Source organism: Pinus tabuliformis, chromosome 9 (assembly GCF_031772625.1).
Source record: "Pinus tabuliformis cultivar Carrire ecotype Pingquan chromosome 9, CPIR1, whole genome shotgun sequence".
NCBI lineage: Eukaryota > Viridiplantae > Streptophyta > Pinopsida > Pinales > Pinaceae > Pinus > Pinus tabuliformis.
In genome coordinates, this window is record NC_142307.1 from 145,681,723 (window position 1) to 145,707,498 (window position 25,776).

Sequence of the window (25,776 nt, forward strand, 5' to 3'; positions counted from 1 at the left end):
ACTTACAAACTGAGAAATTAAGATCTAACTATTAATTCCATTAAAAGATACATGGAATTGATGAAGTACATAAAATGGCTTGTTTTTAATAGCCAGTGAAATCTTAATGCAAATCTTAGAAATAGCCAGACTAATCATTCCTTAACAGACATCTCCTTTATAACTAATATTCACAAAAATGCAGTGATGTGTTTCTTTTTGAAAGAGAATCTTTTATGACCATCCTTTGCTCATATACTAAAATCTTCTGTGCAGGCTGCAGTGGACACATATCATAAAGCGTCACAATTTGAAGGTGGGTAATGCTTCTTGTTTTTATACTCTTAGCTGACATTAATAATTCCTTTATCAGGATCAGACTATATTTTCCATTGAATAATCAGTTTTGGCAATTCTGTTATATTTACTGCTGAGACTGTACAAACTAGCTTGGGTTTCTCACTTATTTGGTTTTTGTAATTTCAATTGTCAATAGTTATTATTAAACGATCAAAGATTTCTAATTCTATGTAATCTTTATTTGAGTCAGTGGACTTAATGCAATATTGGTCTTTAGATGAACAAATTGTTGTTTTAGCCATTGTGTGCCACTTTTTGTCTTTGGAGTGTGTTTCCAGGGGATATCTCTTGAGCATCAAGTCTCAATATATCTTTCAACTCTCATACAGGATGCTCCTCTTTTCTGTTGATGAACAATGTCTAGAAGAGTTGGGTGTGCAAAAATTATTTAAAACACTTGCTAGGATGCATGTGTTTATTTCCATATTTTGTGCATTGCTTTAGTGTAATATTATTAATTGAGTGTCATTTGCTGGTTAGCCTTTCAAGCATTAACCTGTATTCCATAAATGACGGAAGGTTATTGCATGTGCTTACAGAGGAAAATTTACAGATATTTCCGCCCAGTAATGCTCAAGATAGAACGTGGGGTTATCAACCTCCCACTGATGGTTATGGTATGTCCCAACTGCTGATACAATTAGCATTTATGCACTGAAAACCCTTATATATTTTGGAATTGTAGAAGGTAGGTGTTTAATAGATATGAAACTAAGCGAATATGCAAGCTTTTGAAATGTGAATGGTCAGAACTCTTATGGGCAAGCTTTATTTTGGGCATGAAAAGTTGGAAACTTTTTGTTTATAAACTACATGATGAGGTTGACTGTTGTATTAATGACACAGAAAGAACAACACTAAATAAAACATCGCTGTTGGACTTTAGATCTTGATACTATTTGTTCCTTAGAACTAAAAAGGGTGTTCTTTGTTAGTTTTTAGTGTTGTTTTTCAGGTTTATGCTTGTCAAATTGGATATGAATCATGATGACACTTATTTACTTCAATGGACGTGTGTGTGTGTGTCTTAGTATCAGAAAAAGGAAACGGGAAATGACAAGCAGCAAGTTTTTTTAAACAGTGAAAGCAGGAGCATAGAAAGGACAGGAAACATGGGTAGACTTCATATGAAACCTAGGAAACAGGGAAAACCCTAGGAAATGTTTACAAAATCTGGAATGAAACTTTCAAGTAAATCTCTTATCTATCTCTCAAATTCATTATTTGGTTCATTCATAAAGCTATAAAACAGAAAAATCAGTTCTAAAGTACAATTTATCACCATAATTTTAATAGATAAAGTTTAAACAAAATGACTTTTCATTGCCAAGTTAGCATTTGAATGGTCATATCAATATTCAATTCTCATATTTTGTATATCTAAGAAAACAAAATCATAAATGATAAATTGCATAATCATAAATCATGAATGAGTCAATGACAAATAAGTATTTCAAAATTGCAAGACCCTAGAGCAATGTGCTCAAATCTCAACTGCTTTGCTGCTATCAAGTGGTGCATCAAGATCAAGGCCATCATCTGGTGGCTGTGTCTCATGTGTTTGCTCCTTTATTTGTCAGTTTTTGTAGCATCGGATGGTGTTCTAGTCTCAAACGTTCTGGAGAGTCTAAAACACGAGTTCTTGAGAACCCATAAATCATTTCTAGAAATTCCACCTAGAGACAACTCAATTAAATTAATTGGTGGATAATTAATTATTTCCCAAGTCTAACATATAAAAGTTGATTAATTAATAGGAATTAATTGAGAAATGCGAGAATTCTTTAGAAACTCACATGGATCGACTTAGAGATGATCAACCAACAATAAAGATTTAATCGTGGTTGTTGAAGTCTCAACTAGAGATTATAAGAGGAGGTCGATGGGGTTGATGGAGAATACACCAGAAGCAAATACTCAGTGATCAAGGCAGTTCGATTTTCCAGTAGCATGTGATTTAGTAGTGAGATTGAGCTAGTGATCGAGTAGCAGGTGGTAGAGGGGCAAAGAGCAGATTTTTGGAGGAGTTTCCAGTTTCGGAGGAGTCAGGGAGGAGGCCGAGTTTCATCTCTAGGAGGCTATGCAGGAGCCTCAAGAGTTAGTTTGATTTGGCTGAACAGGAGAAGGTTTCAAGTGTCGGAGGTCGGGAAAATTTCTAGAGGGCCTGGCCCAGTGACTTGCAGCAACAACTATAGGTAGAACGACTGATTCAGAAGCAGTTCTAGAGGAGTGCGAGTTTGGCCTGTGTAGAACGCTGACGCAGGGATTTTCTGGAGCAGTTTTTTGTGGTCAGTTGGGGCCAGGATTGCTTGGAGAGGAGGGTAAAATTCCATCAGTAATTTTGCCAGTATTTCTCTTAGAGAGGATCGCCAATTTGGTGTCCATTTTATTGTACTCAAAATTTCTGTTGTTGCATAATAATAAAACCCTCATTTGTTGCACCGATTTTCCCTGATTAGATTTTTCCAGGGACAATTGTCCAAAAATAACAGTGTCAATTTGTGTGTGTGATTGCTCTAAATTCCTCAGTTCCGCATATTTTATTTCTGCAACATAATTTTTATTTGTGAAGAATTGTAGTGTGAATTATTCATTATTTTCCGTAGCAAATAGACTGCTTAATGATTAACCAGTTAGAAGAATAATTTCCAGTCGCTGCATTGCAAGGAATTTTTACATTACAATACTCATAATTGCAAAAGAGAGCAAAGGTTCAAAGAGAAGAAGAAGCAAAGTACAAGTTAAATTAACATAGGGACCCTCAAATCAACCAAGTTTTCAAATGCAGTTGGGAAACCTACAGTGCTCTAGCTCATCCTATGTTTCCATTGATTTGGTATCAGAAGAGTTTTGATCGGATTAGTGGCTCATAGATGAAGAGGGAGAAATTCGTTGTTCAGAGGGAGCAACAACACAATTTCTCCAAGGTTTGAGTAGGGCCTAGCCAGGTAGTGTGAGTAACAGAGCATAAGTTCGATTTCCAGTTGCAGAGTGGCACAAAAAGTTCGAATTGCTTAGAGTAGAGCTCTAGCAGGCAGAGGTGGAGCCAAAAAGTAATTCCGGAGAACAGCGCAGCAAAATTGTTGAGAAGATTTGAGCGGAAGAGGAAGAGAAATTGCACACACAGAGGGAGTTTCTCTTAGAGGGTTTCTACTTTCAAAAATCCATAATTCCTAGTTGCAGTTGGCAATAGTAGTAGACAGATTTTCTCACTCTAGGAAGAAGCGTGAGTAGCAGTGCTAACAATCGAGCAGGTGAAAGAGGGGGATTTCTGTCCCAGGTTGAGTTTTTGCAATGATGGCTTCAATAGGACTCCGAGATCAGGACAGGTTAGAGGGTGCATCAAACTATTGTGTCTGGAAGGCCAGTATGGCATTCCTGTTAGATGAGTATGGTTTGAAGCAGTACGCAGAAAACATTGTTGTACCTACAAATCTAGATCAGCTAGCGAATTACAATAAGAAGATGGCCAAGGTGAAACGGTTGATTCTCGATGGAGTTCGAGATCATATAGTCTCACACGTTGCGGTTAAGAATACGACCAAAAAAATGTGGGATGTTATTGTGACACTATATCATAATCCTTCCAAGCAGTGGAAGATGTTCCTGATGGAAAATCTGATGAATGTTCGAATGTAGAAGAGTAAAGGCATCACCCTCCATCTCACTAGAATTTAGGATATTCGAGATGAGCTTGCAACCATAGGAGAATCGCCTAGGGACGAGATCAGTTGTCTGGATGGGACCAAATGTGGGTAGATCTCACACAAGAGTAGATGAGGTGAGCTCTAGTAAAGAGCTCTATTAACGACAGTAGCACCAAAGGATTGAAGGGTCTGAAGGAGGAAGAAAATGTGGCCCTTGCATCGAAAGAAAAACGAAAGGTCCTAGTCAGGGACAAGACTCACAAGGAGAGAAGAAGAAGAAGAAGGATTTGTCCAAGATTAAGTGCTTCAAGTGTGGTGAGTTTGGCCACTACAGTACCCAATGTCCTCAAGGAAGGACAAGAAGGAAAAGCAGGATCAGGCAACAACATCCATAGAGATCGATAATATTTCTTTTAAGCTGGAGGAAGATTTCGCCATGTATGTAGCTATACCTCCAAGAGAGATGTGGGGTAATGTAGAGCTTTAGTCCCAGAGTTGCAGAGATTTGGGCAAGGTCCAGTGCATATGCAACAAGGAGAGCAGTTCCAGATTGTTGCAGCAGGACCATACCTTTGCTACAGGGGCCCTGTTGCACTCAAATTGTCAAAGTTCCAGGGAAGCGGAAGTACCAACTTTTTCAACAAGGATCGGATCACATATCAGCAGTCCGTGTGTCATGGTCATCCCATTCTGCAAGTTATATATTGTAAATGATCTTAGTAAAACCTTGAGTCTATGTAACAACCTAGGTAAGCCTATAATTTGATGACGAATTCCATTCTAAGAGGTTTTTTAACCTCACTGATTACCTATGTTTTAAAGTTTTTTCCCTCCAGCTTAAACCCCAAAGCTAGGGTGAAATTTATTGTCGAATTATTAGGTGAGTCCTAGTGTTTTTAGTCGAGTCTGATGTAAAAGTGGTTTGGGAATAATTTAAGCTAGTTGGCTTAATTATTTTATTACAAATCACTTGGTTTACTAGATCATATTGTGTTGCAGATGGGTTATGTGTCTTGAGGGTCTAAGCCAAATGTGTATTCCCTCTTTGAGTCTTGTAAATGAAAAATCTTATGTATTAGAGGGTTGGAAAAATAATTAAATCCCCTCATGTGTAAATTAATTAATTTTTCTGACAAAATAAAATTAAATCCTAAGCCAAAAAATTAATTAATTAGAGTCAAATTAAATTGTTTTAGGAAAATAAATTCTCCAAATGGAAAAATTCGTGGGTTTTAAAAGAATCAATATTGAAAGGGGCCAAGGGCATATTGTATATTTCAAGAAAATATGGACCTTTGGACTTTGGTGGTTAAGTCAAAGTCAAATTTTTGAGGAAATTAGCTCAAAATAAACATTTTTGAGCTAATTAAAATGGAATTAAATGATAAATTCAAAAATTCCTCAAAAATAAAAAATCAAGGGCCAAGATTAAAAGATCTTAAAGTGTTTATCAACGACCAAGATTATTTTGACAAAGATCAAAGAAACTAGCCGTTATTTTTCCATTTGGAGGATTTATCTATAAATTAGAGAGTTAGTTGAGTCTCCAGTCATCTTGATCTTTGGCTAGAATTGTTGTTGAAGCATTTTGTAAACTATTGTGCCGTTGGTAACTATTTTTTCTATTATAATAAAAGACTTTTGGGTGCAACTCGAGGTGTTCTTATTCGTTGATCTGTGGTATGTATTGACTACGGGCTTCCTATGTGGTGCTTTATATTATTATTTTGAGATAATACACAGTGTTTGCAGGTACTCAATCCTTGGTCTCCAAGTTCACAGACTGTGGGCAAGGGTTACTTTGCTTGGATCCTTGGTTTTTATATGGTGGACTGAATCTTTGGTAGGGCTATAGTGAGCATGGATTTTTTTGAAGCGTTTTAACCATTCTTTCAAGGAAAAAATATCATAAAAAATATCTTTTCAAAATCTATTTTAAAACCCAAATATATTTTGTAATTCTAATTGTAAATTATTTTTCTAACTTGGGTTGGGGTTTTTAGATTTATTTTGTATATATTTGGAGTTTAGGTATTGTATTTCTCTTTTTTGTAGGTCAGATCAAGGGATCCAGTGAGGGAAGAGCTAGATCTAGGCACTTGAGGGTAAGATCTAGCCTCTTGATAATTTTGTAAGGACTTTCATTGAAGATTTGATGACAAAATTCAGATTTGGAAGAAGAATTTTTTTTTAGACAAGGGTTTTCAGTTTTTGGCCTTCCTAGGACTAGATCTGCCTCCTCCAAGCCCAATGTCTCCCTTCCTTGGCCTATGTCAACCTTCCTTGCTCTCTGCGTCATCTTTTCTACCCTTTTAGGGCAGGTCGTAGCCTTGGGAGGCCAACGTCTCCCCTTCTAGGCCCAACGCTGGGGCCTTAAGGCCTCAAAAGGCCTAGCCGTGGGCCCTAGGCCACACAGCTGCCTTTCTCTTTCCCAAATAACTGCCCTTTAGGCAGGCCGTCCTCCTTTTGGCCCTAGTTTGTCTTCCAAAACCCCAGCATCAAGCCTTTCTAGGCTTTCTTCCTCCAGCGTTGACCTTTTGTGGCCTTTTCCAACCTTCTTGACCCCCGATCTATCATCTCAGCCTCCTTATCCCCAAGCGTTGGCCTTCCTTGGCCTAGTTTCGACTTTCCTTAGCCATTTTTTGCCCTAGCTTGACCTGAAACCCTAATCTGAATTTTAAAGGCTAAATACTTGTTGGTTTTGTAGGTTTAAGGTCTCAAAATTCATATTTTTCAAGCGACAATCTGATCCCAAAGTTTTAACGAATTTCAACCACGGGACCTTCAAGGCCTTGGGCTTAGGGTTTGACCTCTAAACCCTTGTTTTGCTTTAGTTTTATTACAACAATCAAATCATTAATAATTCAGTCGTAAAATCACATAATAAATGGTCAAAATTGGTCAAAGTTGATAAATCTTGATTTTCATGAGTTTTGGCCACTTGGGTATCTCAAATTTGGCCTAGATCTAAACTTTTTGCTTGCTGGAATTTTCTGCGTAAATTGCTGAATCAATTCTGCAAAATTTTCTGAATCAAATACTTAAAAAGGAGGACTAAGAAATTTGAATTTTCAATTTCCGGCAAATTTTACTATTTTTGGATATATTAGGGATTGTTTTATGCATTGTTGGGTTGTTGATCTGTCATTGTTTCACCGTTGTAATAAACATATTAGTTCTGAAATTTATGAATCAGATCCTCTAAATCAATGTTGCACAACTCGTACTCGTATAAGACTCGTCCACTCGTATAAGACTCGGGAACGACCTATATAAGACTCGTCAAAATACAAAAAAACCTTAAAATATGGTAAATTTTAAGCACAAAAAGAAACTAATGACAATTCTAATCCTTATAAGTTATAAAAACGACAATATATGCAATAATTCATAACATCATCTCATCTCTATAAGTTTTTTGAAATTACTAAAAAAACATAATTGAGAGAGAAATTAGCAGAGTACAAATTAGAACTAAAATTCCTATCGTTTTCAAAAGAAGGAACATCCTCCGGATCTCTACTATGACTAGGGCAAACTCTTTACTTCTAGACTTCTTTCAAAGTTTTTGAAGTAGTATAGGAGCATGTAGGAATATTGCATGGCTAGAACCATCCTCTAGAATCTAGAAGCATGATGTACATAGAGTTCTAGACACTCATGAAGATGTAGCATTTATAATAAGAATAAAAAATGCATCGGTAGAAATATCTTCTAGAATATAAGAGCATGGCAGATATAGCTCAAGATATTCATGTAGAAGGAGCATACCTAGTATAGGACTTCATCCATGATAAAAGAAGATTGATCATGATTAAGAATCTTAGAAGACCTCCATGATCAAAAGAAAAGAAACATTTGCAAGGTAAGGTTCTTTAAGATCCTATAATGGAATCTTCAAAGGAAGGTTAATGAACCAAAGTAGATGTCTCATCAGGAATCCCATTCATGGGATTCAAGAAAAGGATGATATGCAGGCAAGCTAAGATGAAGCAAGAAGGGCCACACCAAGGACAACCAAATGAAGCTAAGATGATCAAAGGAGAATCAAGATGAGGTATGTATACATCAAAGTTTAGTCATGTTATCATTTGTATATTATTGAGTCATGGGAATAGTTCTATAACATGATCAAGTATGAAAGAATCTCTTTCACCAAGGACATGCTCGAAGGCATGTACTACATTGCAATGAAGGTCAACAAAAGAATATGCTCACATAAGGAGTATAAGATCGCTGACTAAGAAGCAAGAAGAAATGCTGACTAGTCCAGGAAGCAAGCAATGAAGAAATGCTCTCACAAGAAGCATTAGATGGTTGACCTGTCCATCTGAAAAGAAGCAAATGAAGAAAGAGATCAAGCATGTGAAGAACACCATGATCACCGAGAATCACTATCTAACAAAATGATTTGAAGATATCTCCAGAAAGAAGGCAGGACAACTCTGACAAAGAATGAAAGGACCCATGACACTTATGAAGGCCTTGGAGATATGAAAGATAAAGATAACTAATTCTACTCTACAAAGCTGTCGTGATGAATAAGCCATCCAACAAAAGAAAAAGCAACGTTGAAGCAATATCAAGTTGAAGTCTTAAGGGCTACCAGGTCAAAGCATGGAAACAAGCATGTACAACGAAACATCCATGAGACGAATATTCCGAAGCATGGACAAGATGACAAGAAAACCTGATGTATGATAGGAAAGCCACTTTCCACGAAGGAAGTAATGACATGACTAACTAGGGAGGAAAGTGATCGATGGATGGTGCCCTACCTAGAACAAGTTCAAACAAAGACTTCATGACATCAAAAAAGGAAGGAGATCAAGCAATTGAAGGACCCACGAAGAAGAAGTTGTTGATGAAGTAAAGAGTCCCCAGTTAAGAGGCAGCTCTAACAAGTCCCTAATCAAGAGGGAGTTTTGAATCACCCCTAATTACAAAGGAGTGACAATTGTGTTTTTCCATTTCATGGGTCATGCACTAGACCGGGACTAACAACCGTAAGTCTAGATGAAGGCCATGAATGGAAATGTAGACACAAGATAGACACTACATTCTTGTCTTCAATTGGGGAGAAAGAATGGGAGGATTGGGTAATCATCTGGCATCTGATACTCTTTGAGGATGTGTAGGGCATCCAAGACAAGAGTAGGCAAGAGGACCGATATTCTTTGACGGTTGGGAACCCAAGATAAGAATAGTCCTAGAAGGTCATACTTGCAGAACACCCGGGTGGGTATGTACCTTGAGAGACAATGATGAAGGCGTCTATAAAAATCATTGGTCTCGCAACCATTCTAGCTCATGGTCTCATAAAGAGATGGAGTTGTTAGTCAAGGCCTTGCATTATGATATGATGTTATCCGGTTTCTCTTATGTGAATTCTTCAAAGATTGATATTAGCCAAACACCTTGTAATGTTGTATGAATACCTCCCTAGTTAAGAGGGAGTGTTGAAAGAAGTGTAACTAGGTTCGGTCTTCATAAATGTAAGTTTGACTTTTGTGTTTATTCAAGAAAAGAGAAATTATTTGTCAGTGAGTTTCTTGTTCATTGAATTAGGTCAAGCACATGTTTAAGTGCTTCTAGGAAGTCAAGAGTCAATGTATTTATGTAAGACCCTTTGAGGGCATGTTACACTATGTATAAAATAGTATAAAGGTCAAAGGAATACCTCCAAGACAAGTGCAAGTCCTCTCCATGCAGCAACGTCCTCCTCAAGAAGCAAAACAAAGAAAATATTGAAGAAATAGTCAAGTCGGCCTAAGGACAGCTAGTCGGCCTACAAGTCAGCCTAAAGGAGGGACAATCCTCTATATATAGAGGCTGTCCACTCCTCCAAAGATAGTGAAGATTATCTCTGAAATCAGCGAGTAAGTGCAGCCAAGTAAAAGGTGGAAAAGTCAAGTTTAAGGGAGCCTCTAGAGCAAAGAAGGAGGAAAGATAACTGAAGGATAAAGGACTGTTTTAGGGTAAGCTACAGCCACACGTGCGAGGAATAGAAGGGCTAACTGCGGTCACTACAACAACAACATTAAGGTTTCTCATCTATCATTGTTTGGGCTTCAAACTAGGCCTATTAGGCCTCCTATCCAAGCGAAGAGGGAAGGACATCAAGCGAAGTAAGAAGGAAGAAAACCAAAGTATAAGGCTAGAAACAGTCACACATGCGAAGTACAATAGGGCAAACCTGCAGCATCACATCAGCTAGAAAGATGTTCATGAACTATCATTGTTTGGGTGAAAGATCAAGTCTACAAAGCCTTCCAAGTCTAGCGAAGGAGTCTCTATCTATAGCGAAGGAAAAAGAGCCCTAATTCTCTAGGGTTCCTACTATACATAGCAAAACTAGGGTTGTTGTTAAGATTGTAGACCTATCTCAAGAAGAACCTCGTTGATCAAGGAAAGGGTGTCTTCATGAGTGAAGATCATCTCTAAGAAAAAGAGGAAGCATATCACATCAAGAATCTCACATGAGCAAGAACTATCTCTAGACAAAGATCAAGGAAGGAGGACGAAGTACCGGGAAAAAAGTGCAGAACGAAGAAAGGACTTGACTTGTTCTTGGAGGACATCCTAACTAGGGGTCTAGGGTTTGGCACTAGTCAATAAAGAAGCTTCAATAAAAGAAACTTACTAAGGGGTTTTCCTCTCAAGAGAAGAGAGGTTTTGGCCGTGGCAGAGAGCCAACATCTTGTGTTCTTCTTTTTATGTTTTGGTAGTAGTTTGATGAAGTAAACACATATGCACTAATAATAATAAGAAGAAGAATAAGTTAATAAGGAAAAGTAAAAATACTCCACAAATTGTTATTAAGTAACGAAGAATCACACTACACTACTTTGCCCTAGATTCTTCAACACATCTTAGGGCTTCTCTAGGAGCTACATTGCATACCATTTCTAGTTGGAGCAAGCTTCTCTTAGGGCGCAAAAGGAAATTCGAAGGGGCTGAGAGAAGGTAGCAAACAATGGAGTTTTGGCTGGGGAATTTGCAGAGATTTATCCATAGGGAGAGCAAGTTTTTCCTTGGTGATTTGCAGGGTTGAGAGGTGCATTTTGGAGGGCCGAATTTATCTATTTTAGGGGTTTCTAGACTGCTATTGCGCAAACATTTTGACAGGGATATTTGGGGAGTTCGGGCTAAGGAGAAATAAAGAGGCTTGGAGGAGTGATTTGCAGGGGTTGGAGTTGATTTTTCTAGTAATTGATTGGCCTTCTACAACAGAATTATTTCTACGGGTGTTTTTCCAGCTAGTTAGAACCATACACATTTCTTGGGGTCACGGGGCACGTTGGTTTCAGCCCAAACCCTTTATGGGTTTTTGTGGGTTTCTTGAGAGGAGTCTCTGGCTAAATTTAATAGAATTTTTCGGGCAATATTCGGGGCTCAAATCCTCATCCTTATAGTGGGGCGAATTGCTAGTTAGCTGGGGAATCTGCATCACTTGGTGGGCTCAATTTTGGCTTGCAGTTGGGCCAAGCCCTTTCTAGATATTACTGGGGTTTTGGAGGGGAGCTTGTGGCTGCAATTTTAGGGTGATCCGAGCATTCTTGAGGGCAGAATCTTCAGTCCCAGTCCAACAATAGTAGTAGTAATTTTCTGGGTAGTGCTTAGTGCTAGTTTGGGCCAGTATTTCCTCCAAATCAGAGTTGTACTACATGGGGTTTTCATAGCGTGCATAACAAGCCCAGGTTCCAAAATTTCAGCTCATTTTATATACTCTTTTATCATAAAATAAATAAAATGGCTCAAATTGTGTTGTTGGACATTTTGGTGTTTTAATTATTGTGTATGAGTTCCAGTTTATTTTTTGCTCCTATTCCATTGCTTGGTATTAGTTGATAAATTCCAATTAGGAATATTACTGTGGTATCAGAGCACGATCTTGGCGAGCTGTGGGGTAGCTACCAAGGTCATGGATGTTTTGGCCATGCATGCATAGTTATTGGTGAATTTATGGGCACTCTGATGACACAAAAAGGGAAGAGTACATAGGGGATCATGGAGGAGTTGATGAGGCAGAACCAACAATTGAGGAGGAAAAACCAACAGGTCCTAGAGAGGATGCAACAAATGGTGGGGATGTTGAGTCATACCTAGTAGAGAAGCCATGTGCATGCGTGCATAGCCCAGGAATACAACACCCATACGTATGGCCAATTTGGTTGTCCTACCATGCCTCATTTTCTGGATGAGCCAGAGGAGAAGCATGGGTCAAGGACGAGATCATATTGTAGAGGAGGGCAGTTAGAGAGTGAGACCCCGGGGCGTTTCCGCTGGTGGAGACCGGGCTTTAGATGTCAAGAGCTTGAGGAGGAGGTTGAGCATGAGGACACGTAGGATGGTGAGGGGCACATTGACATACCCGGTGTGGGGCAGGAGTCAACATTGTTGGAGACCTCTTTGATAGCACCAATTAACACCTTGATGGAGAGAGTAGAGCATACACCCATACGTTCCCAGCTGAGGTGCTAGGAGACACAAAGGTCCCTAGAGCCTTGACTGAGTTCCCAGATAGCAACCAGCTACAACACCATGGAGAACACACACAGGGATGTGAGTTAGTCATGGAGGGGCGGGTTGTGACTCATGATGAGCCTATGGTGGAGGAGAACGAGCAATCATCTTTTGGGCCAACCACCGATATAAAGCATACAAATGCATAAACCGTCACTAAAGCCACAATACTTCCAAACAATAGCTCTCTTAATGGGACTTGTAGCATTGCTAGGCTACCTCTACACAATGGAGAGGGAGATGTAGAATTACCTCGATAGATTTTATGTACCGACCAGGTTAGTGTGACGAGGCGACATGAGCTACACAAGGAGCAACATTTGCAGGATGGGCGACTGGTTTTGTGTATGGTTTTTCGTGCGTTCGGGCCCTCTCTTAGGGTTGGATGGCGAGTGATATTGAGTTGGTATCCTGTGGAACTGGTTAGGAGGTTAGATGCATCCATGGCCATAGTTCAGCAGAGGCTATGGATTACCAGAGGGCCTAGAGGGCCAAATTGTTGTTGGGATCCATGTGGGATTTTCCATCACATCGTGGAGTCAATAGGTGATGTTAGTAACTGCATGATGGACTCAGTGGTTGGGCGCACACATTGTTTCATATCCCCGGTAGAGTTCCTGACAACACTAGTGATAGGATGGATTGGCAGGGGAGAAGGAAAATTTCATGAGTTGTCATGGCATGTTGGGGGTACATGGGATTGTAGGATGATTAGCCTACTCTGGCAAGAGTTGGTAGGAGGAGGTGGCATCGGCAGGCCACTAGACAGGGTATTGTATGGAGACGGTGCTCTTTCACTGGTATATTGGACATAAGAGCTACTGAGGATGGGCTCAATAGTGTTATTCGTGTTAGCATGTGAGGAGTTAGGCCGCTTAGGCCTATCTAGGCAGATGAGGAAATATAGCTCACATCGTGGAGGACTTGCTAGCAGAGTGGTATTAGAGATGGCGACCCTGACAGGATGCGGAATGATGCCTATGGAATCAGTCTTAGACCTTGATATCTAGGCGTGTATAGGGGTATGTAGTGGTGCACAACAGTATGCGGAGGAGCACGAAGGTGTGCAGTGGTGCGCAGTGGTGTGCAGGGTTGCATCATGGTGTAGGAGGAGCAGTTCACATCTTAGTGCATTCACTCATAGAGTGACAGACACATTGATACAGGAGGGATACCAATTGAGTTGGGATGATGTAGCAACATGTAGCAAGGTCCGACAATGCATAGAGATGTGTGATTGGGTGCATTTGTATGCCAGGAGACACGAGGATACATGGTTATATTCAGTAGTGTGCGAGGTTGCATTGCAGACAGAAGGAGTGCTACTAGCAGGGAGATTCCTTGATGAGGATGTCAAGCATGTCATTGGGGTGGACATACCCAGGTTGGGAGAACGGATTAGTCACAGGATGGGTCGGGAGCGTCCACACGGGTTCTTAATCATACCCATCGGAACCCACACATCTTCCACTCGTTGCCACCACGTGCAGTTGAGGGGATCCTTGATGTGTTTGATCTAGACCCATAATGTGGATAGTAGGACTTGGGGGCTTTTCCTGAGACAATGCTATGAGATTCAGTGCCTCAGGGGCATGATAGATATTCTACAGTGGAGGATCAGGGTCGGCGTGCGAGTTGACAATGACAAGTTGGGAGATGAGGCGATATTTTGCGGGGGTGGAATATTGTTCATCACTAAACCTACACTTGGGTAGTTGGTCATGAGGGAGACATGTGCCACTCTTTCCACAAAGCATGTCAATATCTTGCATGAGCAGAGGATAACATGTATGATTGAGGCAGTTTTCCAGTGGGCGTCCGGGCTCCAGACATTGTATTGGCACATTATCGAGAGGGTGGATGGTAGACTTAATGGTGATGGTTGGAAGGAGCAGGATGGATCCACAGACATTGAGTCGATTGCGAGTATTAGAAACCCATCTATTGGCTGCATTCAGGGGTAATCTATTTGGCACATGTGGTTTCCAGTGGTCATCAATACTACGTAGTGGCAGGCACAGGGCAATTTAGCATGTATTAGATTAGTTCATGATATATGGAGCATATATTTTGATTGCATGCAGGGACTAGAGACGAGGCACAGATGGATTCCAACAATTTTCAGAGCTATGTTGCAACTGGTCTGGTTATGGGTCCGAGGATTCAGTTGGTTGATAGATCACTTTGTCTCATGATGAGCGGAGTCATGGCATAGAGTGATCTAGTTTACTCTTGGGTTGACACATGGGGGTCCGCGAAGGCCTTCATCGTATGCCGAGGTAGGCTTTCCCTGTTGCTGCATAGGTCCAGGGTTAACTTTGGATGGATAGGCTTTAGCATCATGGAGATTCCTGGGCGAGATGTATTTGGCATTTGTCAGTATTTCACCATTGGGTTCTGTTGTCGCACAGATTGTTTAGGCAGTGCGACAATGCTTAGACCGGGGGCTGTCACCCTGATCCCCGATCTCTCTGTTTAAGCCATTTCCCTATAGCAGGCTAAGTGGGGTAGACCCTATGGGATAAAGAAGACCAACTGGGAACTAGCTGGCTTGGGATACACAGCAGGGGGAACAAGCACTTGATCGATTTTAGAATTTGATTAGATCTTTAAATGCTTAAGACCAGTGCCTTATGGAGTTAATGAAAACCAAGTAATTAATTAGTTGTCGCTGCTTATGAAGTAATTTAATGATTGCTTGAAAATATTTACAAAATTTCCAACATGTAACGAGCATTATATAATCCAAGCAATGATTGATTTCACCAAATGCAAGATATGCAATAGATGCACAAAGCTTTAGCAATTAAACTTCAAAAGATCAAATGCTTTAAATAACCATAAAATTTAAATGCTAACTAGTTACCACTTTCATATAGCTAATCTTTAGATCAAATTTAAGTGTGTTTGACTATATAAAAATGATAAACATTAATTTCACATTTAAAATCTTTTAGCCTTAGCGAAAAGGATACACCCAAAATTGTAAATGCGACAAATCGCTAACTAAATGTGATAAAGTATTTCAATTTTTTTTTTAATAAAATAAAAGCTAAATTCTAAAATAAGACCAAAACAAAACCTAAAAAAACTTTTTATGATTTTTTTTTGTTTAACTAAATGAAAAACTAGACAAAATAACTCAAATCCTAAATATTAATCTTTATGCTTTTTTAGGATTTTATTATTTTTTATATTTATTTTTTATGATCAAAATCAAAATAAACAAAAGTATCTAAATCTAAACTAAATGAAAATGAAATTTAAAACAGACAATAAACATATACAAATTAAATGAAATTTAAAACTAATTTTTTATATTAAAATCTAATTTGAAAACTAAATATACTAACCCTAAGCTAACTCAATTTTTTTTGGAAAAGTCAAAACCTGCATAAAAGAAACAAACTAAAAATGTGAGCTTATTGCTTGTGTGCAGGTCAGAAAAGTTCGACGGCGGCAGGGAGGCTAGCGACGAGAGATCCAGTGGACGTTTTGCAAAGGACGCTTTGCAGGTAGAGGCAATTTGGACAACGAAGGTTCGATTTGGAGTGGCAGCAGCGAGGAGAGGTAATGCAGAAGGGGCAGCGTGAGAAATAAACGCTAAGAGGTGAGAGCTGCGTGAGGTAATGTGCAGGTAACGAGGGAGCGGCAAGTTTGGAAGGGATCGCAGAAGGAAAATGCGTGGAGGGTGCTGGAGGAGTGCGTGAGCAGAGAAGAGATGACTGCGTGAGGAACGGAGGGAGAATGAGTTGAATGAAGAACGCAAGTAGGCGGAATATTAAATAGAAGATCAGATGAGATGGAGCAGAGGAATTCGTTGCAGATTAGGGACAACAATGAAGGTAGTGGGGTGGATTGCGTGGAGGAACTAAGGATACTCCGATGGACCTGGGGTTGAATAGTTAAATGCAGTAGAGCTGGAGTGAGGGGAGAAGGGGCTGCGTGAATACGTAGGTCTTGATGAGGATGGAAGATTTTCAGTGAGGAAACCGCGTGGGAGAAGAGTTTGAATAGCGGCGTAAGGAGAAGTGTGGGTAGCACGCAGCGTGAAAATGGAGCAGGTTTTGGAACAGCGTGAGAATGGGAAGAGAAAACGCGTGGAGGTGAAACAACAATCCCCCGACCTGTCTTAAAAAAATTCGAAAATTTTTCTATGAAATGAAACCCCAGGATGTAATAGCATAATTTTTTTTTCGAAATTTTCTATCAAAATGAAATCTCAGGCAGCAAACAAATAGCCTGGAAAACCCCCACGATTCTTCAGAAACCTTAAAAAAATTTGAATCTTTTTGCTTTAGATTTCCTTGATGAAAACCGCACAAGAAATTTCCAGATCTGAAGTAAATATTCTTGCTAGGCCAGATATTGCCTCCCAGGGCATAGATCTGGCTTTGGACAAAATGTTTTCTTCTGATTTGCAACTTGCAATAACAAAAAACCGAACACCCAGAAATAAAATGTGCAAGAAACAAAACTAAAAAACCCTAAAACCAGCTAAATAATTACAGTATTCACAGTTTAAAGGCTCTAAATAGCCAGATTTGTCAGTATGCCATAGAAATATATATTTTTTTAAGATTTTAAGTTCGATATGAGGTGCTTCATGAAACCCTTCATGCATTCACAACATAAATTCTAATGATTAGCCCGGGATCAAAACCAGCTGGGCTCTTTAGAAAATGCAATCCAGGAGTTGGCTGGTTCAGCCGAGAACTTCCCCGAACACCCGGTAAACTCAAACTCAAGGATTTCTTCCACAGCTTAATTCAACCATTAACAAAGAGGGAGAAAATGATACTAAAATCCAGATCTAATGGAGAGACCTGCCATCATATTCAGAAATTTAACAACCGTTCAAACCCTAGCGACTAAACAAGATACCTATGTTTAAATCACTCTTCATAAAGCTATCATCAATGGCTGAAATTAAAATCATGCACAGCAATAAAACATCTTACAACATTTCCGGAAGAGTAACACTAGCAAGATTTCAACCCCAAAGTCTTTCTTTATTGCACATGAAAAATGTCTACAAGAGAGCTTTGTTTAGCACACGACTCTAAGATTGAATGATCTCAAATGACCCCTGACACCCTATTTAAAGATAAATTTCTCAACGGCTAGTTCGAGTGATCCATGTCAAAGTGATCTCGACCGTTGATGAGGATCAAAATCTCTTTTAATCTCATCCGTCGAAATTTTAAATGCATCTTAATATATTAAAATTTTGCACTTATTTCCTCAAAACTTTGACTTATTATTATTTTATTTTTATTTTTATTTTTAATTTTTTTTAATTTTATATATATATATATTTATTTTATAATTTATTATTATTATTTGTTGTTTATTATTATATTATTTTTTAAATATTTTATTTTTATTTTTGGACCCTCGAACTTAGCCTTTGGGAATTTTACCTAGGACCTAGGACCTATGAGGGGATTATTTATTTTCTAATCCTCAAGACACATTACATCATGACTTTTACAATTTTACATCTCAAGGGGGAAAACCCATTTGACATAGACCCTCATAGACTACCCAGTCTTGCGACACAAATATAATCTAGCAGATCAAACAATTTGTAATAAAATAACCTAACCAAATAGTTAGGATTATTCTCAAATCACTTTTACATAGACTCGATATAGCACACTAGCACTCCCCTAAGATTCTAATGACAAAATCCATTTCGGCTTTGGGGTTAGGCTGAAGGAAAACTCTGCCGATCATGGATCGATGAGACAAAAAACCTTCCAGAACGTAGATCATCATTAGAAAAATAGGTTTACCTTGGCAATTACATACATGACACAGATTTGCTAGGATTATTTACAATTTATACATGCAGACTGGGTTTACAAAATAACATGATCAGGCTGATGATGATAGTCCAATGGCACAGACACGTCGATCAAGCACTATCCCTTTTGCGAAAAAAAGGGGGTGTATTGCTATGGGTCGTTGACACGTAGTGGTCAACATCTGGCTCTACTTGGGGACACATTGCTGCACTGTAGGAATGTGAGAATTCAGAATCCACATCCACGCAACACACAATAAAACATAAGTAGCATCCATCCAAAAATAATCATATAACATTAATCATAGGAAAGATATAAGCTCTTCAAACATGAAAAGTAAATCTAATCCTATAACAAAAATGAAAATGCTGAAAAAAACAAGTAGGGTTAGAAATACAGAGGATGCCCCATGGCATCAGATGCGTTCAATATAGTGTATACTGAGCATTTTCCTGCTTTCAGGCAAATCTGTAGGCTGCTTTTCGGATGTGCCATGTCCAATTCTGCATACGGTAGGACTTTTTCCTATCCGAAAATCAAGTTGCTTGCGGCCATCTGATGCATCAAATCACTTTCTCGTTCTCTTTCTCTTGCGTTTTTTCTTTGCGGAACATTCATCTTCAAAACTCTCAGATGAAGTATGTAAGATATGTGTGACATGTCTTTCTTCATTTTGCATATGATCTTTATTGTTTTCAATTTTATCTGGGTCACCTTCAATTAACCACCTTTTAATCGAACCAATGACCTCATCATAATAAGATGGAGCTTGTTGCAGCAGATAAGGAGGCTTTTGATCTATTGACTTTTCCTGGTTTCTTTCATCCTCTGACCGCTGTTGAAATTTTTGTACCTGTATTGTAATGGCATCCATCTAGGTAGAGTGTTCAACCTTCATAGCACTGATTTCCCTGGCATGGTCTTCTTCCATATCTTTTATTACTTCGTTCTTTTCCTTTATGGTCATCAAGCAATGTTGCATAGAGTTTATCTCTTTCTTATGATTTGCTTGCATGGTAGTCAACTGATTATTATAATCGAATGTCATGATAGTCATTTCTTCATCCATAGTTAATAACTTGTTTTGCATAGAATTAATTTCCCTATCAGATTAGCTTTCATGGTTTCCATTTCCTTATCTCGCTTTTCAAGGTGGGTGTATAAAGTTCTCATATCATTGGCATAATCAGTTACAAATTTTTGTTGATTTATCTCTATATTTTTTACTAGCCGCAATAGTTCTATAATTTGCTTCTGATTTTCCCTTTCATTGTCGACACTGATTTTACAATTTGTCCCTGCTTTTCCACTATCATGGATTTGATCTGCAATAATACAGGTGGATGACACATTCTGATATGAAGAATTGTCTTGAAATCTTTCTTCGACAACTGGACCCTTCATAAGATTACTTTCATTTTGTTGCATAATTTTAGGGGCACAAGGCAAGCTATCTTGATAACCATATCTATCTTTAAAAGCATTGACAATGTCTTGTAAACAAGTGAAGAGTCTTCAGGACAATTATTAAACCAATTCAAAGCATCACCCTCTAAAGAAAAGACAAAAAGACGCATTTTGACATGTTCATGATTATACTCATGAGGCCTACAATATATGAACATTATACGAGAAAAACTGCGTAGATGCTTTCTAACAACGACTGAATCACCACCCGAGAACAAAGACAATTTAGAAATGGCCATCTCCGGAATATCATGGAGAACATCAGTAAAATGACACAGAGTAAACAAATAATCCATGATGAGGGACCAAATGGATGATAGAGAGAGATCTCTGCTCAAGAAGATCAAGCGATGAAAAAGTGGAGTTGCCACTTGAACATGAATCTAACTCTAGGATCCAAAAGGCAACAAACAACCAGATATAAGGGAGGCTTCTTGTCTGGGAAAAATAAATGAAAAGAAATGGAGTCGCCACCCAAACAAGAAACACACTAAGAAGTCCAGGTGCTAAAGGTTTGATTAAAAGATATGACGAAAGATAGGGCGATGAAAAAAGATCAAAATGATGCCAAAAAATGTTGGCCATTTGACAGGCTAATGAATGGCGGAAAAGATGAGATGATTGAAAAGATGAATGTCAAGCGGACCAAGGACAGAAAAACTCTATCCCTGGCAACTACACTAGAAAATGTTGTCGCACAGATTGTCTAGGCAGCGTGACAACGCTCAGACCGGGGGCTGTCACCTTGATCCCCGATCTCTCCGTTTAAGCCATCTCCCTATAGCAGGCTAAGGGGGGTAGACCCTATGGGAAAAAGAATACCAACTGGGAACCAGCTGGTTTGGGAGACACAGCAGGGGGAAACAAGCACTTGATCGATTTTAGAATTTGATTAGATCTTTAAATGCTTAAGACCAGTGCCTAATGGAGTTAATGAAAATCAAGTAATTAATTAGCTGCTGTTGCTTATGAAGTAATTTAATGATTGCTTGAAAATATTTACAAAATTTCCAACGTGTAACGAGCATTATATAATCCAAGCAATGATTGATTTCACCAGATGCAAGATATGCAATAGATGCACAAAGCTTTAGCAATTAAACTTCAAAAGGTCAAATGCTTTAAATAACCATAAATTTAAATGCTAACCAGTTACCACTTTCATATAGCTAATTTTTAAATAAATTTTAAATGCTAACCAGTTACCACTTTCATATAACTAATCTTTAGATAAAATTTAAGTGCGTTTGACTATATAAAAATGACAAATATTAATCCCACATTTAAAATCTTTTAGCCTTAGCGAAAAGGATACACCCAAAATTGTAAATGCGACAAATCGCTAACTAAATGTGACAAAGTATTTCAAAATTTTTTATTTTTTATTTTTAATAAAATAAAAACCAAATTCAAAAATAAGACCAAACCAAAACCTAAAAAAAACTTTTTATGATTTTTTTTTATTAAATGAAAAACTAGACAAAATAACTCAAATCCTAAATATTAATCTTTATGCTCTTTTAGGATTTTATTATTTTATTATTTTTGATATTTATTTTTTATGATCAAAATCAAAATAAACAAAAGTATCTAAATCTAAATTAAATGAAAATGAAATTTAAAACAAACAATAAATATATACAAATTAAATGAAATTTAAAACTAGTTTTTTTAATTAAAATCTAATTCTAAAAACTAAATATACTAACCCTAAGCTAAAACATGAAACGTAACTCAAAAAAAAAATGGAAAAGTCGAACCCTGCATTAAAGAAACAAACTAAAAATGTGAGCTTAATGCTTCTGTGCAGGTCAGAAAAGTTCGACGGCGGCAGGGTGGCTGGCGATGAGAGATCGACAGACATTTTGCAAAGGACGCTTTGCAGGTAGAGGCAGTTTGGACAGTGAAGGTTCGATTTGGAGTGGCAGCAGCGAGGAGAGGTAACGCGAGAGGGGCAGCGTGAGAAATAAATGCTGAGAGGTGAGAGCTGCGTGAGGTAATGTGCAGGTAACGAGGGAGCTGCGAGTTTGGAAGGGATTGTAGAAGGAAAATGTGTGGAGGGTGCTGGAGGAGTGCGTGGGCAGAGAAGAGATGACTGCGTGAGGAACGGAGGGAGAATGAGCATAATGAAGAACGCAGGTAGGCAAAATATTGAATAGAAGATCAGATGAGATGGAGCAGAGGAATTCGTTGCAGATTAGGGACAACAATGAAGACAGTGGGGTGGATTGCGTGGAGGAACTGAGGATACTCGGATGGACGCGGGGTTGAATAGTTAAATGCAGCAGAGCTGGAGCGAGGGGAGAAGGGGCTGCGTGAATACGCAGGTCTTGATGAGGATGGAAAATTTTCGGTGAGGAAACTACGCGGGAGAAGAGTTTGAATAGCGACGTAAGGAGAAGTGTGGGTAGCACACAGCGTGAAAGTGGAGCAGGTTTTGGAGTAGCGTGAGAATGGGGAGAGAAAACGGGTGGAGGTGAAACAACAATCCCCGATCTGTCTTTAAAAAATTCGAAAAATTTTCTATGAAATGAAACCCCAGGATGCAACAGCATAAATTTTTTTTCGAAATTTTCTGTCAAAATGAAATCCTAGGCAGCAAACAGAGAGCCTAGAAAACCCCCACGATTCTTCACAAACCTTAAAAAAATTTGAATCTTTCAACTTCAGATTTCCTTGATGAAGACCCCACAAGAAATTTCTAGATTTGAAGTAAATATTCCTGCTAGACCAGATCTTACCCTCCAGGGCCTAGATCTCGCTTGGGAAAAAATGTTTTTTCCCGACTTGCAACCTGCAATAACAAAAAACCGAATACCCAGAAATAAAATGTGCAAGAAATAAAACTAAAAAACCCTAAAACCAGCTAAATAATTATAGTGTTCACAGTTTAAAGGCTCTAAATAGCCAGATTTGTCAGTATGCCATAGAAATATTTTTTTTTAAGATTTTAAGTTCGATATGAGGTGCTTCAGAAAACCCTTCATGCATCAGCAACAAAAATTCTAATGATTAGCCCGGGAATAAAACCAGCTGGGCTCTTCAGAAAAGGCAATCTGGGAGTTGGCTGGTTCAGCCGAGAACTTCTCCGAACGCCCGGTAAACTCAAAATCAAGGATTTCCTGCACAGCTTAATTCAACCATTAACAAAGAGGGAGAAAACGATACTAAAATCCAGATTTAATGGAGATACCTGCCATCATATTCAGAAATTTAACTACCATTCAAACGCTAGCGACTAAACAAGATACCTGTGTTTAAATCACTCTTCATAAAGCTATCATCAATGGCTGAAATTAAAATCATGCACAGAAATAAAACATCTTATAGCATTTCCGGAAGAGTAACACTAGCAAGATTTCAACCCCAAAGTCTTTCTTTATTGCACATGAAAAATGACTACAAAGGAGTTTTCTTTAGCACACGACTCTAAGATTGAATGATCTCTGTTGACCTCTACTGGTCAACTACCCATGCAGTACATCCCCCTTTTTGCCAAGAAGGGGCAGCACCTGATCAGCATGTTCGTGCCATCCTGCCATCATCAACAACTTGATCTTTTTGATTGTAAACCCAGTCTGCATGTATTGATTGTAAATAATCTTAGCAGACATGAGTCATGTATGTAATTTGCCTAGGTGGACCTAATTTTCTGATGATAATCTACATCCCGGAAGGTTTTTCGTCTCACCGATCCACGGATCGGCAGAGTTTTCCTTCAAACCTGACCCCAAAGCCGGGATTGATTTTGTCATTAGAACTTTAGGAGAATCCTAGTGTGTTGATCTGCTAGATTATAGTTGTGTCGCAGAACTGGGTGATTTGTGAGGGTCTGTATTAAGTGAGTTTGTCCCCTTAAGAAGTAAATTTGTAAAAGTCATCATGAAATGTGTCTTGAGGGTTGAAAATGTTTTAAATCCCCTCATGAGTCCTAGGTCCTAGGTGATGTTTCCGAAGGCTTAGTTCGGTGATCCATAATAAAATGAATTAAAAAATTAAAAAATGAATAAAAATAATAAAATAATAATAAAAAAATTAAAAAATTGAGCAAAAAACCCTAACTAATAAAATAATAATTTTTTAAGTGAATGCATTTTTTAATAATAAATCGACGGATGAGATCAAGAGATGTCTTGATCCTCATCAACGGTCGAGATCATTTCAGCATGGATCACTCGAACTAGCCGTTGGAGACATTTCCTTTAAGTAGGGTGCTAGGGGTCATTTTCAGATCATCTGATCTGTGAGTCTGTACTGAAAAAGCTCTCTTGTAATCTGATTTCTGGTTAATAAAAGAAGACTTTGGGGTCCAAATCGTGCTGGTGTTACTCTCTGGAATTGCTGTGAGATCTTTAATTTTCTGCATATTTCAGTTTTCAGCCATTAGTCATAGCTTGTTTTTAGAGTATTGTGAGCACAGGTATCTTGTTCACTTGCTAGGGTTTGAGTGTTGCTAGGGTTTCTGAAATAATGGCAGGTATCTCCATTATTTCCTGAGATCTAGCAGCATTCTCTCTCTCTTTGCTGATGGTTGCTTGAGATGTGCAGGAAAACCTTTTAGTAGAGAATATTGGTGGGCGTTTGGGGAAGTTCTAGGCTGAACCAGCCGACTCCCACAGGCTTTTCTTGCAGAGCCCAGCTGATTTTGGCCCTGGGTTAATCATTTAAAGTTTATTTCCTGTTTTGCATGAGAGATTTTCTTTCTGTTCACAGCAGAATTTAAGTTTTCTGATATTTCGAAAATATTACTGTGCCTATTGATGAATCTGGCTGTTAAGGGGCCATATCTGTAAATTAATCAGTTGTTTCAGGGTTTCAAATTTATTTTTGGATCTAGGGTTTCAGATTTTTCATTAGGGTTTTTGTTTTTCTTGAAATTGCAGGTATAGGGTTTTTCTCCAGAGGTTTCTGAATGATAAAAACAGAAAGTTTTGTGATCAGGTTGCCAGATTTCAATTATTATTACGCTTCACTGTTGTCATCATCCTCAGCTTTTTCAACCGCTTGTGCACCTACTGTTACTGGGACTATTCAGCATCATTATTATTTCGATTTGCAGTCTCAGATTCTATCTATCGCTTGTCTGATCGCATGCATACGAAGTTTCGAAGATAATCAGTTGTTGGCTGGGTAAAAATTTTCTCTTGGGCGGCTCTCCAAAAAGAGGCATCGAATGCCAGGTAATCTATTAAACGGCTTGCTGACAGCGCATCACTGTGATCCCATACCCTTTCCGCCTGCAAGCCTTGCCTCATCAACGTATTTCCACGCTTGCATTCCTTTTTTTTTACGCTGCAGCAGTCCCCCTCTTCTGATATCGTTCAGGCTTCTGCGTAATATCAAATCTGGGTGTCTATGCACCTGAATCACCTAACATCCACCAATGAGCACGCAATTGTAAAACCCTCCCACGCTCTTCCTATTCACCTGAGTGTGAATCCGCTGCCCAAACCTGCGTTCTTCCTTTCTGCTGCAACTACGTCCATCCACGCTGCTATTCTACTGTATGCCAAACTTGCGTACGTCCCTTTCTCTGAACTCTGCAAACAACAAAGGCAAACGTGACTCTTCTGCGCCCGCGTCTTCCGCTGTCTACTATCGAACTTTCCAGGTGCAACGATAAACAAAATTTCAGTTTCAAAGTTTTTTGCGTGTGGTAAATGTAATATAGGTAGAAATATAGTTTAGTTCTGCTTCATATATGCGTAGGAATATAGTTAATTCTATTTCATATATAGGTTAGAGTTTGTCTATATAAAATGTGTTTCAAATAATAATAAAAAATAAAAAAGGATTTCGATTTTTTATTTTTAGATTGTAATTAGATTTTGATTTTTTCTTTTAGTTTAAGTTAGGTTTTATTTTATTTAGGTTTTAATATAGTTTTAAATTTTGTTATAAAAAAAAAAGAAATAAGAAATAAAAAGTTTTTGTTAGATTTTTTAATTTTAATTTAATTTTTTGTTTAGTTTAGTTTTAAAAATTTT

At 38.5% G+C, this 25,776-nt stretch overlaps 1 protein-coding gene across 2 annotated transcripts in view; it reads left to right on the forward strand.

Moving 5' to 3' along the window:
• LOC149147528 (uncharacterized) overlaps window positions 1–25,776 on the forward strand; it is a 170,426-nt gene that overhangs the window by 57,252 nt on the left and 87,398 nt on the right. For both annotated transcript variants that reach the window (XM_089440560.1, XM_089440561.1), the window contains exons 2-3: window positions 256–295; window positions 879–956. In XM_089440560.1, coding sequence (XP_089296686.1) covers window positions 256–295; window positions 879–956 — 118 coding nt within the window. The remainder of the gene's footprint in view (window positions 1–255; window positions 296–878; window positions 957–25,776) is intronic.